The 18,857-nt window shown below is 44.6% G+C and overlaps 1 protein-coding gene across 2 annotated transcripts in view; it reads right to left on the bottom strand.

The window, feature by feature from the left end:
* The window catches only part of LOC137439639 (sodium/glucose cotransporter 1), a gene marked incomplete at its 5' end in the record, with an annotated part of 66,224 nt that overhangs the window by 7,823 nt on the left and 39,544 nt on the right, over positions 1-18,857 (bottom strand). The window contains 4 exon segments of one of the 2 annotated variants that reach the window (XM_068135589.2): positions 5,626-5,685; positions 6,043-6,105; positions 9,284-9,410; positions 10,078-10,293. In XM_068135589.2, the coding sequence (XP_067991690.2) occupies positions 5,626-5,685; positions 6,043-6,105; positions 9,284-9,410; positions 10,078-10,293 (466 nt within the window). 2 annotated transcript variants of the gene reach the window in all.

Genomic DNA, 18,857 nt, shown 5'->3' with positions numbered 1-18,857 from the left:
CCGGAATAGAGAACCGGGGGCTTCGTCGCCCAACAGTGACAGCATATGGTCCATTCGGACCGACGGGCGCGTGTCACCGAGCTCGGGGAGATCCAGGAGGCGGTCGGCCCGTGCGTCGTCCGTGAGGCCGAACGTGGCTAGGAGTAGCCGCTTGAGTGCCTCGTACTTGTGGCCGTCCGGTGGGTGGCGAAGGACGGACACAACTCGAGCGGCCGTGCCGGGCCCGAGGGAGGCGACGACATGGCAATAGCGCGTGTCATCGCCGGTGAGGCGCCGAAGCTGAAATTGGGCTTCGGCCTGGACGAACCAGACTTCGGCCTGAGCCTCCCAAAATTCGGGAAGTTTGATGAAGTTGGCCATGGCAATGGCGTCGCGTGTGGAAGGATCGCTCTGGCAGATCCAACGTCAAGGGGGTCACCAGTAAAGCGCGGCGTTACGCACGCTGCTTGCGAGCAAGGAGGAAGCGGACAAGCGGTAACTTATAAGCGTCTTTATTTCAGGAGCTCACTGTAACACTGGCGCGCTCTGGGCTGCGCGCCCGGTGTATATCATGAGGCCACGCCTACCCCTCGGGCGTGGCCACCGCCCACTTGGTGCGCGGAATGATGTCACCACATCAGTGGGCTTTTGTGTCCGCCACAATACCATCTCTTACAGTTCCTCCTTTCGACATTCCCTAAACTATCCAGAACTCCACCCCTCCTCCAGTGTCCTCAAACGTATTTTTGACTCGAAGGTCTCAAACTCATTTTGCAAAAAATGTTCGTTTCCCATGAATCGTACACTTTTCAAAATCCAATCTCACCCCTCCCCTCCAAATCCTCCCCATCACCCATCCCTTTCAAATCTCCCCCCTTGCCCCTTCCCTCCCCTCCCTCCTAAACTCCCCCCACACCCCTCCCCTCCGAGACTCTCCCTCGCTCCTCCCCTCCTAGACTCCCCTCTCACCCCTCCTCCTCAAAGCATCCTCCCTGCTTCTTCCCCCTTCCAACTTTCACCTTCATCTCCCCAAACCTTCTGCCTCGCTCTTCCCCCTCCTCAAATAACACCTCACTGTGCCTCACCCAATCTCCATCAAACCTTTTGTCCGCCCCATTCTTCCCTTTCTCCAAGCTATTCTGAAATCTCTGAAATCTCTGACACACCTTCAACAGCTCTCCCTACCTCTTCCTCCTCTTCCACATCTTACCCTACCCCTCCCCCCCCCCTGTTCTGGACCCGATGCTCCCCCTTCCTCTTCATTAACGGTATGGACCTCAAACATCCGGGGCCTTCGCTCAAACTTGACTGACCTCTCCATACAGGTTGCTTCTGACAAACCAGATGTGATCTGCTTAACAGAAACTTTCCTCCTTCATGATGTCTCTGATGCCTTGGTATCTCTCCCAGGTTACTCCCTCCTCCGGTATGATAGACCTGAGCCTCGTCCTGGAGGTGGGGTTGCTATCTTTATAAAAAACTCTCTTCCTCACTCGCCCTCCACTGCCCTCTCTCCACCTCACCCCCAGGAATACCTTTGGCTACGGCTTCCCCTTCGCTCCCACCTTTTGTTCATATGTGTGTTGTACCGTCCACCAAACAGCGATGAATCCATCTACATCTCACTGTCTGATAATATGGACCAACTTCTATCTACCCATCCCAACTCTCTCTTCCTCATATGTGGTGATTTCAATTGTCACTATGCCAGTTGGCTGGGTGTGGGTACCTCTCTCACCAGCCATGGCTCTTCAGCAAAGGACTTCTGCGACTCACTGGGACTGACACAATCTGTCAATTTCCCGACCCGGATCTCAGTCAACGGAGCATCTTCTCTTCTGGATTTGGTTATGACAAACTTCCCTGAAAATGTCTGCTGCTCTTCTTCTGCTCCAATCGGCTCATCTGATCATGTGCTTGTCAAAGTGGACATCTCTCTGACCATTCTCAGAGAGCCTCCTCAGTGTCGACGAGTCTGGCATTTCACTCAGGCCAACTGGCACGGTCTTCAAGCAGCCATCAATCATCTGGACTGGTCTCCCATCTCTACCGCCTCTGACATCAACTCATCCTGGGAATTCTTTCAAAGTAAATTGCTCTCTCTCATGCACAGATTTGTACCATCTCGTCTTCAGTTGTCATACCCTTCCTCCCGTCCATGGTACACGGAATCTTGTGGTGAGGCTGTTGCCCTGAAACAACTTGCTTTCGTCTCCTGGAAAGCAAATCCAACGGAAGGAAATCTCATTTCCTTTCACAAAGCCCGAAACAAGTGTGTGTCCACCCTCAGGAGAGCCAGGAAACAATATCTCACCATTCTCAAGACCGAACTCTCTTATCTGTCTCCCTCTTCCAAATCCTGGTGGTGTCTGGTCAAATCTGTTTCTGGTGTTTGTTCCCCCTCCATCCCCTCCCTCACCTCAAACGGCTTAACGGCTGACTCCGCACGTGAAAAAGCTGAATGCCTCAACTCTGTGTTTGCCTCTAAATCTTGTGTCCCAAACCCATCCCTCTCTGTACCCACCATACCCAGTCGTACCCAGCTGCTCCTGGACTCTGTGTCCTTTCCTCCTGACAAGGTGGAAAAGTTTCTGTCAACCCTCGACTCTGATTCTGCAACTGGTCCTGACGGCATCAGCCCACGGGTCCTAAAATCATGTTCTTCTGCTCTTTCACTCCCTCTTTCTGTTCTCTTCACCCTCTCTTTTGCTCAAGGTCATCTGCCATCTGCTTGGAAATCAGCCAACATCACCGGTTTGCACAAAAAAGGTGCAAAAACAGATCCCAGCAACTACAGACCAATCAGCCTTCTCCCAATTATCAGCAAAGTCATGGAATCCATCATTGCTTCAGATATTAAATCTTTCCTCTTCTCCAATGGCTTGATCTCTGATCATCAATTTGGTTTCAGACCTGGTCACTCTACTCTGGACATGCTGCTTCTGCTTTCTCAACAATGGATGGAGGTCCTCAACGCCAAACAGGAAATTAGAGCTGTCTCCCTTGACATTTCACGTGCCTTCGATACGGTCTGGCACCCTGCTCTGCTCACCAAACTCTCCTCCTTTGGTATCCATGGAAATCTCCACGCATGGCTGGCGGACTTCCTCTCTGGTCGTAGTCAACGTGTGGCCCTGAATGGGTTTCTCTCATCTCCTCTTCCTGTTCAGGCTGGAGTTCCCCAAGGTAGTGTTCTGGGCCCTGTGCTTTTTCTGGTCTTCATCAATGATCTCTCTGACTCTCTTGAAAATCCTCTCTATCTCTTTGCTGACGACTCTACTCTCTGTCGCTCCATTCCTCATCCCTCAGATCGGCAGTCTGCAGCCTCCTCACTCTCTGCAGACCTGGACAAAATCACAGACTGGTCAAACAAGTGGAACATGTCTTTCAATCCTGACAAATCTCACACTCTTACAATGTCTCTCCGAAAGGACCGACTGGACGACCCTCCCATCTACTTTCTCAACAATCCTCTCCAAGAAGTTCTGTCGCTCAAGCTTTTGGGTCTCACTATCTGCCATGATCTTTCTTGGGAAAACCACATTTCCAAGCTGGCCTCCAAAGCCAGTCGCCGACTGGGCATCCTCCGTCGTGCGAAGTCCTTCCTTGGCACACCTGAGCTCCTCACCACATACAAGGCTTTCATCCGCAGCTCAATGGAATACTGTTCCCCCCTCTGGGCTGGTGCTCCTGCCTCACACCTTGCTCGGCTTCACGCTGTTGAGGCCAAAGCTTTCAGAATCATTGGAATCTCCTGCGATGCAGTCAACACCGAGGGCCTTTCACTCACTCACCGCAGGCAGGTTGGTGGTCTTTCTGTCTTCTACCGACTCCTCTCCGGCCTTGCTCCCCCAGCTCTCTCTGTGCTCTGTCCCCCCAATATTCCTTCAGGTCGCACAAGATCTGCCTGCAACCCTCTTATGGTTAAACTGCCAAAGTCTAGGCTCTCTGCTCACCTTCACTCTTTCATTCCCCTTTTCTCCCGCCTCTGGAACAAACTCCCCCACTCCCTTCAATCCCACTCCTCCCTCCAGGTCTTTAAAACAGCTGTTCACCACCATCTCTTATCTTCCCCCATCGAAAACCTTGATCTTTTCTACCCCCGGTAATTCACCCCAGAGTCCTTGCAGTGTTCATATGTTTTATTCCTCTCCCACCTCCCCCCAAGTCCTCCCGATGTCCCTGCTCTCAAATGTTGTGTTTGTGTCCTTCCCCCTCTTCCCCCTCTCTTTTGTGTCCTTCCCCCTCTCTCCCCATCTTGTCTGCCGCTCCCCTTGTTTTTTGTGTTTTGTGTGTCGGTTTGTCTTTTTGTGTGATTAATGTTAGCTCTTTCGCGAGCCTCGATCTTGTATACAAAAAAAAAAAAAAAAAAAAGAGGGTGGAAACACCAAAAGCAGAGCCAAAGGCCTAGACAGAGGGAGGCAGAAAACAATGGGTGTGCGGACAAATGGGGGGCAGTAGAGTATATGCATAGTGTGTACAAGATGGATACAGAAGGAAACTCTCAGGAGGGAAAACTGGAAATTTGCAAGGAGGGATTGGGGTGGGGGTGGGGGGTTATCGAGGGTAGAAAAGATCACGGTTTTAGATTGGGGACGATCTGATGGTGGTGAACAACTGTCTTGAAGACCTTGAGGCGAAAATGAGATGGACGAGGATGTGGAAGTTAGGTTCCCAGACGGGGAAAAAGAAGAACAATTGAGTGGAGGTGAGCAGTGATTTGGATTTATGAAGTTTCACCAGAAGTGGGTTGATGGTGGACCATGTTTGCCTGGCAGAAACCTGGGAGTGGGTTTGGGGGGTGGAGGGGGTGGCAGGTGGGCACAAAGCACGAAAAGAGCAGAGGGTGCAAGACCAGAAATGAGGCGGCAGAAGACAGAGAGACCAACGACCTGTCTGCAATGGCGAAGTGATTAGCCTAAATTATCCAATTTCGGGTTTACATTATTGCAAGATGATGAAGCAACGACACCAGCGGATCGAACCAGTTTAACTGTCAGTGTTGACAACGGGGATGCTAAAGAACTAGGCCTGGGTGCAGAAAATAAACTTGACTCGCCTCAAAGACAACATTCTTGTCCCACACAAAACCCTGATCCTGCTGTTCTTACCTTGAGTATTCTAATTTTGATTTTTCTTCCATTTTAAAAGCTGTCGAAGGGAAATGTTTATAGATCTACACACAGTAACACAGGTCAGCTCTTTTTCCGATTCTTCCCACAACGTTTCAAGGTTGGTGGGGTAGAGCCGGGGTCTCCTACTCTGATGTTCCAGGGGCTGTTAAACTTAAATCCAGCTCTGTATAATGTACTTTTAACCTTGCGTGAGAATACCTGATGAATGGGTTTCCGACACAGACAACCCCAGCAATGGCTTTTGCAAACACTTATTTCATGTCCATCGAAACAAGAGAATGGAAAACTAAAATTTTTGCTGAATTCAAACTTTCAAAACAAGTTAAAAAGACTTGTAATTTTTGATTATTCAAAAAATACATACTATATGAAGATATTATATAAAAACCTCAATGCACTCAGAGGCAAAAGTACAACATTTTGTCAACTTTTAATGCTCCGAGCACTTTAAAAGATGATGGAATAGTCAATGGCTTTTTGGCAAGGGCAACTTGAAAGCACCCTTACTTACTTTTACCTCCATGTTGGTTTTCTTCAACAAATGCACTAATCCTTCGGTCCTTATTTGTGTCTGCGATTACAAAAGAAAAAGCATAAAATTCAGGTTAGCAACCTTTTACCTTTGAACCAACACACAAGGTGAGTCAAAAACATATTATTCCACGAAACCCAGAAAGTGTCACACATTTCATCCAGCAGTGTGTTTGCTGATGCCGTTGGAATCCGTCAGGTTTTGGGTTCCAAAAAGGTTTTGAAATGGAAAAGTGTTTTTGACTCTACCTCAAGTCATTTAAAGTAGCTTGTACTTTATGAGTCCCCTTTTAAGGAACTCTGATGCAGGAGGAGGCAATTAGGCCTATCAAAGCCTCCCAGAGTCCATTACGCCACCGAGTTTGGTGTAAGATATTTAATCTTATGGGTTTCTCACCGTTGTCTGATATGTAGGCAATGTTTTCTTCACCGTTCTTTCCTTTACTGTGTTCTTGAATCCCTGCACAAGTTTCAGAAGAATTTTTATTTCAACAAAACGAAATTAAAGAAATCCCTGTAGCCTGGCACACACATGCTATCATGAAACTCATGTTCAATAATCCATCTTTCTAATAATCAAAATTCTCTTTCTTGTGGCTTAACTTTATGTAAAACAAAACGAGTATATTGCAAATCTTAATTTTCTTACATATAATACCAACTACAAAGCCAATACCACATTATTTATGCATCTTGAGGTTTTACGTAGAACAATCAGGCATACCTGGTGTTGCCTGGTGCTCTTCTAATCCTGTTGGCATTTTGAAGAAATCAAGTTGTTGTTTTTTTCTAGTTTTTCTTTGTGGCTTTGAACAAACAAACAAAAACCCGTCTACCACCTCAGACCCCAATTTTTGTAATGCCTTAAACAAACGTTGGTACATCAAACATAAGGTTGTGGTGAAGTTTCATTGAAATCATGTATGTAGTTTCAGAGAAAGGAGCAAATACCTACTTTGGGAGTTGGGGGGGGGGGGGGGGTGGGGTGGGGAGGGAGTGGCAACATGCTCTCCCCCACATAGACCGGCTTAGATCCCGATTTTTTAAATGCCGGCAACAAACATTGGTACATCACGGGTGATGAACGGAACGTTATGGTCAATTTTCATCGGAATTGTATGTGCAGTTTTTAGCAGAAAGCAAATACCTATTTTGGGAGGAAACCCCCCAGTAGACCCCCTCAGGGCCCGATTTTTAAAAATGACTTTAACAAACTTTAGTCACAACATAACAAATATAATTTGTGCCAAATTTGGTCGCAATCCCATCAGCGGTTTCGGAGAAGAAGTTGCAAGTGTTTACGGACGGAATGACGGACGGACTGATGGTCGGATGATGCGCCATCGCATAAGTTCCCCTGTACTTTAAAACGGGATCATTTAATATCACCTTTCACTGAGCTACAAAGGTTTAGGCACTATGGATGGATAAAACATTCAAAATTTGAAAAATTCCCAATTTTTGTTTTTTTGCATAAAACTTGCTGCCACTCACTGATGAACCTCTGACAGTTTGATGAAGATCCGTTTGGCCATCTGTCGAAAAATAGCTACACAGACACACAAACAAACATCTTTTTTATAGTATAGACGGTGCACGCAAAGCGAAAAGCAGGGTTAAGCAATTGGTTCATGTCTGTCTGTCTCTCCGTCCATCTGAAAACGTAAATTTATGTTCGAGGAGCAACTTCATTTCAATTGAATGTTATATTTAAAACACGAATCGGAAAACAAGCCTGCCGTTTTACCGTACTTTGTCTTTGAATCCGTCCCGATCACACATGCAGTCGAACAATTTGTTTTACTCTGTCCGCCTGTCTGGCAGTCAAACCACAAAGAGAAAATCATTCCAAACAGGAAATGTACTGTTTTTAGTAACCTCATAAAGGACACAAACAACAGGCATGAATAACTACCGTAACGTGTTAAATAAAGTGGTGTAAAAGACGTTGCATCAAAGGTGGTAAATTCCAGAATGTTTTTTTTTCTACAACCTTTAATATCTTTCTTTTATTTCAATTTAATGATATACTTGAACACAGCTCTAGAACACAAATCACCCTTGTGGCACTTTCAAATACCCTTCTGTTTGGCAATACTTGAACAAAATATTACGGCATTTTACGTCATTACGACGAATCAGATTTGCCGCTTGTAGGCCCCGCCAATGTCCTTGTTTCTCAAGATAGAGTGGGTTAAGGTTTTCTATGAACTCTAGTTTTATTTGTTGTTGGTGGTGATTTAAAGACGAGTTTTCAGTGATGCTAAATCGACCTTACCCCAAGTAATAGTTTGAAAAGCATAAACCAGCTATATTTTATGTAGTTGCAGTATCCTGCAATGGCATATGGAAACCAGAAGGATAAAACTGCTTACTTTTTTATAAAATATTCTATCAAAGTCAATGCATCCCAAGACTGACTGCCAAGGCATGAAGTACGTGGTGGACTGATAGCATTGATTAATGTGCACCAAACTGCAGCTGTTGGATAGGCCTTGTATGTACAAAACTCAACAGATTATCAAATCAAATTTGTACATAAGCATGAAGAAACAAAACAAAAAACATTTCCCTATATAAACTAGAACGGCACTTGGTAGAGAGCATAACTCCGCCAGGCTGAACAGTTTGTTTTGTATCCCAATGATAGGCCAGATCTGGATTCGGACCTCAACCAAAATCTAATCAGGTTGTCCTTGTCACCTAATCAACTCATTCACCTAGTTTTGGCATGTCATCCATAACTTTTTAAAATATCATGTTATATATCGCTTTTCACCGGATCTCTCAATGGTGACGAATCACTTAAAAATTAAATAATTCTCGTATCCGAATCCATATTCAGATCTTCACCAAAATTGAATCGATTCTTCCTTGTCACACACAACCTGTACACCAAGTTTCGTCCAAATCCGTCCACAACTTTTTGAGATATCCTGCTATGTATCGTTTTTGGCCCCCTCTCCCAATGAATGGTGAAGAATCACTTTAAAAATTCTAGTAGAATGTGAATGAATCCGGATCTTCACCAAAATCGAATAATTTCGTGATTGCCACCTACACTACCTCTGCCAAATTTCGTCCGAATCCGTCCACAACGTTTTGAGATATCTTGTTCACAGACAAACAAACAGACAGACAGACAGGGGTGAAAGCATAACCTCCATCCACCTTCGGTCGCAGAGGTAGAAATTCACCTTGCCGAGAACAATACGATGAGAAAATGTACCTACTGAAAGAGAAACGGCCGGAAGCCCCAAGAAGTGCGAAGAAGAAAAAAGAGGAAGTTATGAAAACATCAAAAAAAAATCCATCTCTGCTAATTAACAAAAGAGCAGAGAGAGAGAGAAAACGACTTGATAATGTCTAGTTATGCACAGACTGCACAAAGCACTTGAACATGCTGCTCACCACAACTCCCTGTATGACAATCGCCACAATAACGTTATTCCATTCTCAACCTGTATGGACTAGTTCCCTTGGAGTAGGGAGTACTGAATACCAATACCGTAACTTGGAGTACTCAATCCATATCGTCAGGACAGAGTAGATACAATTTTCCTGGCTACCTACCCAGATCTGTTTGTGGACCACAGACAGGATGGTGTGTGGCAGACATGAGTATTTAGTATGAATACCATGAGACGTGTCTTCATGTACTGGGTTCGTCGTGTCTTCATGTTGCTGGCATGTTACGTCGGCCTGTGCATCCAGGTCCACACGGGGCTCCTTGCTGTGCCGCATTGTCCAACACAAGCGATGCAGCTACACAGATCCAAGAAACACACACTTTAACATTCAGGGAATGAACTTGTACTAATTGATTACGATAAAATGATCATATCTCAATTCACTCTTAACACTCAATTCACTTTAACTCACAAATTAAAACAACCTCACAAAATAACGAAGAACACTTTCATATCAAGCTAAATAATGTTATGTTTGTGGGGTAGTGATATGTAGAGAGAGTCAGGTAGATTTGTGTAGGTATCATGCTCCGGATGTCATCACCCACGTAATAAGTTTTGTTTAGCCGAATGTCGGAGTAAGGTGTATCTTCGTCCCCGTCACGAGGGGGCGGCACATGTTAACTAGCTTAGGGGATAAGGATAAATTATCCCTTGTAAGTCTTACCCTATGTGATTTATCCTTTGTCCTCTTTTGGCACCGCTCAGTTTGAATTACGATAAAATAATAATATCTCAATTCACTCTTAACACTCAATTCACTTTAACTCACAAATTAAAACAACTACACAAAAGAACGAAGAACACTTTCATATCAAGCTAAATAATTTCCTAATTCGAGGATCCTTACTTCCTGGTGTTCCATTGTGATTAGGATGGAATCAAACTTTGATGTCCTAAAGATACCAATGCATCTCTTTTGCAGGGCACAGCAGGGTAAAGGGTAACTATGCGATACATACGTGTTTATCATCAATAGGTGGTGTCATCAGTGAAACCACCACAGTGATCATGCAGGTTATGACGAAAAGAATGATGGCGAAGTACAGGTAATGGACACCACAGATGATTGTCGGGCAGTTTGTTTTCTCGACACAACTTCCCGTGCCGTAAGCGAACTCTGTGATCAACCGAGCCAATCCAACAAACAATCCCAAAACGAGGCCCCAAAATGCTCCCTGAAAAACAAATGGGCAAAACCAACTGTGTCACACAGAATAAATCTATCTGATTGCCTGTGCTAATAAATTAACAGGCCCAACAATACCTGTATACAATATCACCATCCTCAGATAGTGACTTCCTACTATACAAAGTTCCTCCCTCATAGGTTCAAACAGGCCACCTACATATTACAGATGTACGTATGGAAAAGGGGAATGGGGTAGAGGAGGGATGTGGGATGTAAGATTGCTATACGTATTTACCCCATTTTATAATGGGGTAGAAGGGGGTATTCAACAGGTAGAATGGCTCGATCCACTGACCTCTGTGTGGCACAGCCAGAATTGTAATACTGCGCTTACCTGTGGCTACCGTGCTGGACATAACAAAGAATTGACTGTGCCAACTGAACTGCTGAGGCCCCATTATTTTCATATTGATGGAAATGGGTGCAACCATCTTGACTATCTTTGCCTGGCCTGGGCTAGATTCACCTATGTGGTGCTGCGCTTTGGAGCATTGCATAGCGGAGTCATGAGGCTTGTATCGTGCCAATCAATGGATGCTTTGTGGAAGGAAGAGCAGGCTATGCAAAGAGGCCTCAGAAAACTTCATTGCCGATATCAGTAGAAAGAAATGGAAACTGCCTTCATATAATATTAACACGGCCTAGGTTCAACCGATTCCTTATTATTTTTAACAATTTAATCCTCCGACGATCCATGTCTTTCCTTGGGAAATCAGAGCTAACCAGAGCTTCTCACAGTCTGCAAGGCCTTTGTCAGAAGCTCAATGGAATACTGCTCAACGTCTGCTATGGGATGGCGCTCCAGCATCACGTGTCTCTCCTGGATTCTGTGGAATCTAAAGCTCTCAAAATTATCGGAGTTTCCTGTGATTATGTGGAAGCACAAGGTCTGTTGCTCTCTCGTTGGAGGCAGATCGGTGGTCTTTCCACCCCCACACATATGTACACATACATACATACATACCACACTGTTTACAGAACGTTGGTGCTGCCGAAGCAGTATCATGGCAAGGGTATACTGGGTAGTTTGCCATTGCCATCCCAGCATTGTTTGTCAGTGTTCTATCCTTTTTATATGCTGGGCGTCAAGCAAAGAAGCAGTACATACCATTTTTATTTTACATAAAGTCTTTGGCCTAACTCGGCCGGGGTTTGAACCTCCGACCTCACAGAGAGTGGATGCTCTAACCATTATACCACTGGGTCTGGTTGTGTGTACATATACATATACACAGTGCCTTTAGAAAGTATTCGCGCAATTGATTTTTCACATTTTGTTGTTACAGCCTGAATTCAAAATGGGTTAAACTGAGATTTTTTGGTCATTGATCCCCATAATGTCAAAGTGGAATTTCATTGTTAGAATTTTTTACAAAAATAATAAATAATGAAAATCTGAAATGTCTTGAGTCAATAAGTATTCAACCCCTTTGCTATAAACCTCCAAATTGAGCTCAGATGCATCCAATTTCCTTTGAGCATCATTGAGATGTCTCTACAACTTGATTGGAGTTCACCTGTGGCCAATTCAATTGATTGGACATGACTTAGAAAGAAACACACCTTTCTATATAAGGTCCCACAGTGCATGTAAGAGCAGAAACTCTACCATGAAGTCCAAGGAACTGTCCGTAGATCTCCGAGATAAAATTGTGAGGAGGCATAGATCTGGGGAAGGGTATAAAACAATTTCTAGAGTGATAAAAGTTCCCAAGAGCACAGTGAGCTCCATCATTAGGAAATGGAAAGAATATGGAATTACCCAGACCCTTCCTAGAGCTGGCAATCTAACCGAACTGAGCAACTGGGCAAGAAGGACCTTGGTCAGGGAAGTGACCAATAAACCAATGACCACTCCGACTACTACAGAGTTCCTTGGCTAAGATGGGAGCACCTGCCGAAAGGACAACAGTTTCTGCAGCACTTCACATATCTAGGCTTTCTGGGAGAGTGGCCAAACGGAAGCCATTGCTGCGAAAAAGGCACATGACAGCATGCCTGGGATTTGTAAAAAGGCATATGAAAGACTCAGAGCATGAGGTACAAGTTTCTGGTGTATGATGAGACAAAAATAGAACTCTTTGGCTTGAATGCTAAGTGCAACATATGATGGAAACCGAGCACAGCCCATCACCCATCTAACACCATATCTATCTGTTGAAACATGGAGGTGGCAGCATCATGTTATGGGGATGCTTTTCGGTGGCAGGGACTGTGAGACATGGAAGGATGAACAATGAATGGAGCCAAATACAGGCAAATCCTTGAGGAGAATCTGCTTCAGAGTACAAAAGACCTTAGACTGTGGCTAAGATTTACGTTCCAACAGGACAATGACCCCAAGCATACAGCCAAAGCAACACTGGAATGGCTTCAAAACAAGAACGTGAAAGTCCTTGAGTGGCCCAGCCAAAGCCCAGACTTGAATCCTATTGAGAATCTGTGTAAGGACATCAAGATTGCTGTTCACCGACGCTCCCCATCAAACTTGACAGAGCTTGAGCAAATCTGCAAGGAAGAATGGGAGAAACTCCCCAACTTCAGATGTGCAAAGCTGATACAGACATACCCAAAAAGACTCGATGCTGTAATTGCTGCAAAAGGTGCTTCTGTGAAGTATTGACTCAGGGGTTGAATACTTATGTAAATTAGATATTTCCGTATTTCATTTTCAATTATTTTGTAAAAAATTCTAAACATAAAAAATCCACTTTGACATTATGGGGTATTGGGGTATTATGCATGGATCGGTGACAAAAAAAATTCAATTCAACCCATTTTAACATCAGGTGCCTGGTGTTGGCTTAGCGGTTAGGGTGCTGGGTTAGGATCCTAGGATCCTGGGTTCGAATCCTGGTCGATCGCTGAATTAATGCCAGGGGGGTTGACTCACCCTGTCATCCTCCCGAGGTCGGCAAATTGAGTACAAGTTCACTGGTGATTCCCTGCGCATCGCAAGAGGACACGAACAAGGTTGGCGGCAGGAAGGGCATCTGGCCATAAAACATCGCTTCAAAAAGGGGAGGCGGCAGGGAGGGCATCTGGCCATAAAACATCGCTTCAAAAAGGGGACCACGGTGGCCGAACAAGGCCAACCCCCACTTTGAGGGGAAAAATGGCCTCTAATGGTGGTTCCATTTTAACATCAGGCTGTAACACAACAAAATGTGAAAAACGTCCAGGAGTGTGAATGTGCATAGGTGAGTGCATGAACTAGTGAGATAGAACATTGAAACACTGAAGTGAGGAGAATGAGTCAACGGACACAAGAAGATGATTCCATAATCGGGAGTATAATGGGATGAATGCGTGCACGTGGACAAATAGACTCAATTATGGAGGAGGAGCATATAAAGGCTTATGGAGGAATGCATGCGGTGCACTTGCTTGGGGGAGAGTAGAGGTATTTGAGGGCAGGAGGAGCAAGGCTAGATGTATGCTTATATAAGACTAGGGGGGTGGGGGTGACGGGGTGGGTACCCGGCTGGGTGAGCTTTTCCAGGCGGGGGGGGGGGGGGGGGGGGGGGTTCGGGTTGTTTTGAACATTGAAAAGCCATGGAGTTATTTGCCTCATGCTGGTTACCTTCTGCCTGCGGGCCAGCTGCAGCATTGCCTGACCCCCCCCCCCCCAATCTCAAAATACACTTTATAGCAGCCTTTGGTGGCCTCAAAATGGCCTTCAAGGTCAACGTATGAAGCTTAAAACCTTGGCCAGCTTCTGAAGTACTGTTACGTTTGCAGGGGGTAGGCAGTGATTATTTTAGTTCAGGTAGATTTGCATAAATTAGCATGCTCTGATTGGCGTGAAGAAGAAGAACCACCATGTAATAAGTCGGGATCCGGTAGGTCGTGTGTTCGGATGAAGTGTTACGTGTGGCCATACGAAGGGTGGCTCTTGTGCTAAGTAACTCAGGGATTATGGGTAAAACCCTGCTAAAAAATGTTCCATACAATATCGAAAGAAACCAATAGACTTCTATAGAAATCTCTATGGAACAATTTATTTCTATAGAACAGCACCGTAGTTCTACAGGACAACACTCCTGTTCTATAGGACAACAATGGTGGTCTATAGAAGAGGTCTCTGTTCTATAGGACAGAAATGGTGTTCTTTCGGACAACACTCCTGTTCTAGAGGACAGCAATGGTGTTCTATAAAATGGTGTTCCATAGGACAACACTCCTGTTCTATAGAACAGCAATGGTGGTCTATAGAAGAGGACTCTGTTCTATAGAACAGCAATGGTGGTCTATAGAAGAGCACCTCTGTTCTATAGAACAGCAATAGTGGTCTATAGAAGAGCACCTCTGTTCTATAGAACAGCAATGGTGGTCTATAGAAGAGCACCTCTGTTCTATAGAACAGCAATGGTGGTCTATAGAAGAGGACTCTGTTCTATAGAACAGCAATGGTGGTCTATAGAAGAGGACTCTGTTCTATAGGACAGCAATGGTGGTCTATAGAAGAGCACCTCTGTTCTATAGAACAGCAATGGTGGTCTATAGAAGAGCACCTCTGTTCTATAGAACAGCAATGGTGGTCTATAGAAGAGCACCTCTGTTCTAAAGGACAACAATGGTGGTCTATAGAAGAGGACTCTGTTCCATAGGGCAGAAATGGTGGTCTATAGAAGAGCATCTCTGTTCTATAGGACAACAATGGTGGTCTATAGAAGAGCACCTCTGTTCTATAGGACAACATTGGTGGTCTGTAGAAGAGGACTCTGTTCTATAGGACAGAAATGGTGTTCTATAGGACAACACTCCTGTTCTATAGGACAGCAATGGTGGTCTATAAAATGGTGTTCTATAGAAGAGGACTCCTGTTCTATTGGACAGCAATGGTGGTCTATAAAATGGTGTTCTATAGAAGAGGACTCCTGTTCTATAGGACAGCAATGGTGGTCTATGGAAGAGGACTCTGTTCTATAGGACAGAAATGGTGTTCTATAGGACAACACTCCTGTTCTATAGGACAGCAATGGTGGTCTATAAAATGGTGTTCTATAGAAGAGGACTCCTGTTCTATAGGACAGCAATGGTGTTCTATAAAATGGTGTTCTATAGAAGAGGACTCCTGTTCTGTAGGACAGCAATGGTGGTCTATAAAATGGTGTTCTATAGAAGAGGACTCCTGTTCTACAGATGAAAATTCTTTAAGAAAGAGTTTGTATCCTATAGAATCAGATTGAAATTCTACAGAAAATAAAGTCATTACATTTGTACAGAAATCTCAATTTCTGAAGAGTTACCATGTGTATTGTGTTATATGACGTACAGGGTTTTCTAGTTCACAAAAGTGACTTTGATAGGCATATTGATACACACTTGATGACCTTGTTTGGCAAGGTGATGGCTCGTTTTTAACATTAGATGGCTCGTTTAGATGGCTCGTTTAGATGGTTCGGTGATGGTTTGATGGCTCGTTTTTAACATTAGATGGCTCGTTTAGATGGCTCGGTGATTGTTTGATGGCTCGTTTTTAACATTAGATGGCTCGTTTAGATGGCTCATTTAGATGGCTCGGTGATGGTTTGATGGCTCGTTTTTAACATTAGATGGCTCGTTTAGATGGCTCATTTAGATGGCTCGGTGATGGTTTGATGGCTCGTTTTTAACACTAGATGGCTCGTTTAGATGGTTCGGTGATGGTTTGATGGCTCGTTTTTAACATTAGATGGCTCGTTTAAATGGCTCGGTGATGGTTTGATGGCTCGGTGATGGTTTGATGGCTCGTTTTTAACATTAGATGGCTCATTTAGATGGCTCGGTGATGGTTTGATGGCTCGTTTTTAACATTATATGGCTCGTTTAGATGGCTCGGTGATGGTTTGATGGCTCGTTTTTAACATTAGGTGGCTCGGTGATGGTTTGATGGCTCGTTTTTAACATTAGGTGGCTCGGTGATGGTTTGATGGCTCGTTTTTAACATTAGATGGCTCGTTTAGATGGCTCGGTGATGGTTTGATGGCTCGTGGCATCTTTCCGGGCTCAGATGGCCGAGCTCGAACTGCCAGCATTCACGTTCATGGCAAGAACTATGTTCGACCACTTGCTAAATTGATCCGGCTCTCGAAGCTTGAGGATGATGGGTGAGGGGTGAATGGACTGAAAGACTTTCCCTTTTTTACAAATTTATTCCACAAATTTGGGGGTGGCTGTTAGAAAGTCTCTGATACTATGCGTACGATATACGTGAATGTTTCCTGCTTTGCTTATGAATGTTTTCTTGCAATATGTTGATGTCATGTTGGTGTAGTGCGAGCCTGTAATTCTTACTTTTTGTTTTATGATTTGCACCGGAAAGGGAGGAGACTTCCTGCTTCTTGCTGATGGCTCGTGTGAGCGAGTTGATTGCTGCCATCTTTGCCTTGTTTCATTAAATGTTGTGCCGAAACCGAAAGGGAGTTTAGTGTGTCGTCCTGTCCAAACCGTTTGATCACGGCCCCTTTCCTAGATTCACTGTTCTCTACTAGTACCCGACTGCAAAGCCACAATGAGCCGGCGAAGCCAAAGCCTCTTGTCTCTAGTAGTAGTAGTCTATGCACTTTTGTCCTATAGAAAAGTTTTTTAGAACAGTATTCTATAGAAAACAGTTCTAAAGGGTTCTATATAAATTAATTCTAGAGGATTTTGTGCCATTCTATAGAAGCCATTCCATATGGTTCTATTGAAACAGGTCTTTAGGATTCTAAAGAACGATCCTATAGGATTCTATAGAAACCGCTCTATAAGATTGTATATAAAGTGCTCTTCAGGATTATATAAGAAAACATGTTCTATAGGAAAGTTGTTCTATAGAAACGGTCCTAGAGTTCTATAGAAACTCTATTGGACTGTTCTATGGGATGTCTATAAGATTTCTATAGAAACATTTTTATGGAATCTCTATAGAACATTTTTAGCAGGGAATATCCCTTGTACGTCGTTACCTCGGTATCTATCCCTTTGTGAGAGCTATCCCTCTGTATCCTCAGTATCTATCCGTTTGGCGCGGCCTAGTGAACGAGGGCGTGCGGAGGCCTCGCAGTGCGGGAGCGAGTGGTTCCCGCCAATGACCGGGTGGTTCCCGCCAACGCCCCGGACGATTTTGACGACTCCTGACATGACCCCACCAGTGATCAGAGTTAAGTGCACCCACACACACATTATTTTCAGTTATCTTTCCCTGTGTCCATGTTTAAAGTCTGGTTGTGGAGACGTCCCAATTTAGGAAATTATTTGATCGCGTTTTATTTTGTACCGGTATTTCTTTAAATAAACCTGTTTATTTTTGTACATTCAAAAACCGTTTTCGTTTGAGTTTATTTATTGCAGGGTTTGGAGACTGCCGGTTGGATCCATGCAGGTAAGTGCTCTTCAGCATCCTCTTCCTCCTCCTTGCCCCCCCCCCCCCCTGGGCGGTTCCCCCGCCCCGGGCGGTTTCCCCCCCTCCCCGGGCATGTATTAACTTCGCCACATATTGAACTGAACACGTCGGAGTAACAGCTTGTTCGGCTATCCGTTCCCTGGCAAGACTTTAATCGCCATAAACGCGACAGTACAGTACCTACACCCAAAATTTAGGGCCTCTAGATGCTATGGTTCAGCTGTGAAAGATTAACAAACAAACTCACAAATGCACATAAAAACACACAAACAAATGCACAAGCACTTGACATAATTTATAAGATGGAAAGCCCACCAACTCGCCGCTGGTGCGAGATTGACTGAGGAGCCTAAGTCAATGTAGCCCCATATGAAGGCTTTGTACAGTGTGATGAGGTTGGTGTGACTTAGCTCAATGGAGAAAACCAACTTGGTGATGTCATCCTCCCATGAAAGGTTACAGCAGATCATGAGGCCTAGGATTTCCTGGGACTGCAACTCTTCCATTGGCTGTTCAGAGAAGGGAATTGGATAATTTGGTTGCTGATCCTTGTGTGAAGAGAGAGAGTGTGAGAGCATGTGACTTGCCAGCATTGAACATCACATTCCAAGAAACAGACCAGTGGCTTAACTTGTCCAGGTCTTATGAAAGAGATTCAGCTGCCGCGAGCCTTTCACAAATTTGACATATTGTTCTGCATAAGGTGGAGTCATCAACCAAATGGAAAAGTTTGTTTTCAAGAGAATTATATTTCATGTATACAGAAACCTTGAGGATGATCAACACTCTGTCCAAACGGCTCGATGGTGTATGCACCAGACTACTGATGGCATCATTCAACATTTCATGGAGAGCACACTGGACTAATGAACAGTTGTATGGAACGATTGGAGTCACTACTCCAGAAACATCTCAGGTTTAGTGGGCATTGCTGGAGAAGTGATCGAGAGATGGCCAACCTTCTCATGGTCACCGCTCAAGAAGATGTCCCGCTACAACCTACATCGATACGCTGGAACGCGACTCGAACATCAACAGGCGTGATGTCCCTAAAGCGATGGCGAGAAGAGATTGTCTGTAGTGTCTGATCGAGACCAACCCGATGATCATGTGTACTTTAAAACTGCAATTTTACAAGCGACAATTTTGACAAGCCTGTGATATTTGTTGGCCAACCCAAC

This window comes from Myxine glutinosa, chromosome 14 (assembly GCF_964187855.1).
Source record: "Myxine glutinosa chromosome 14, kmMyxGlut1.1, whole genome shotgun sequence".
Lineage (NCBI taxonomy): Eukaryota > Metazoa > Chordata > Myxini > Myxiniformes > Myxinidae > Myxine > Myxine glutinosa.
This window is presented reverse-complemented; position numbering and strand designations above follow the sequence as displayed.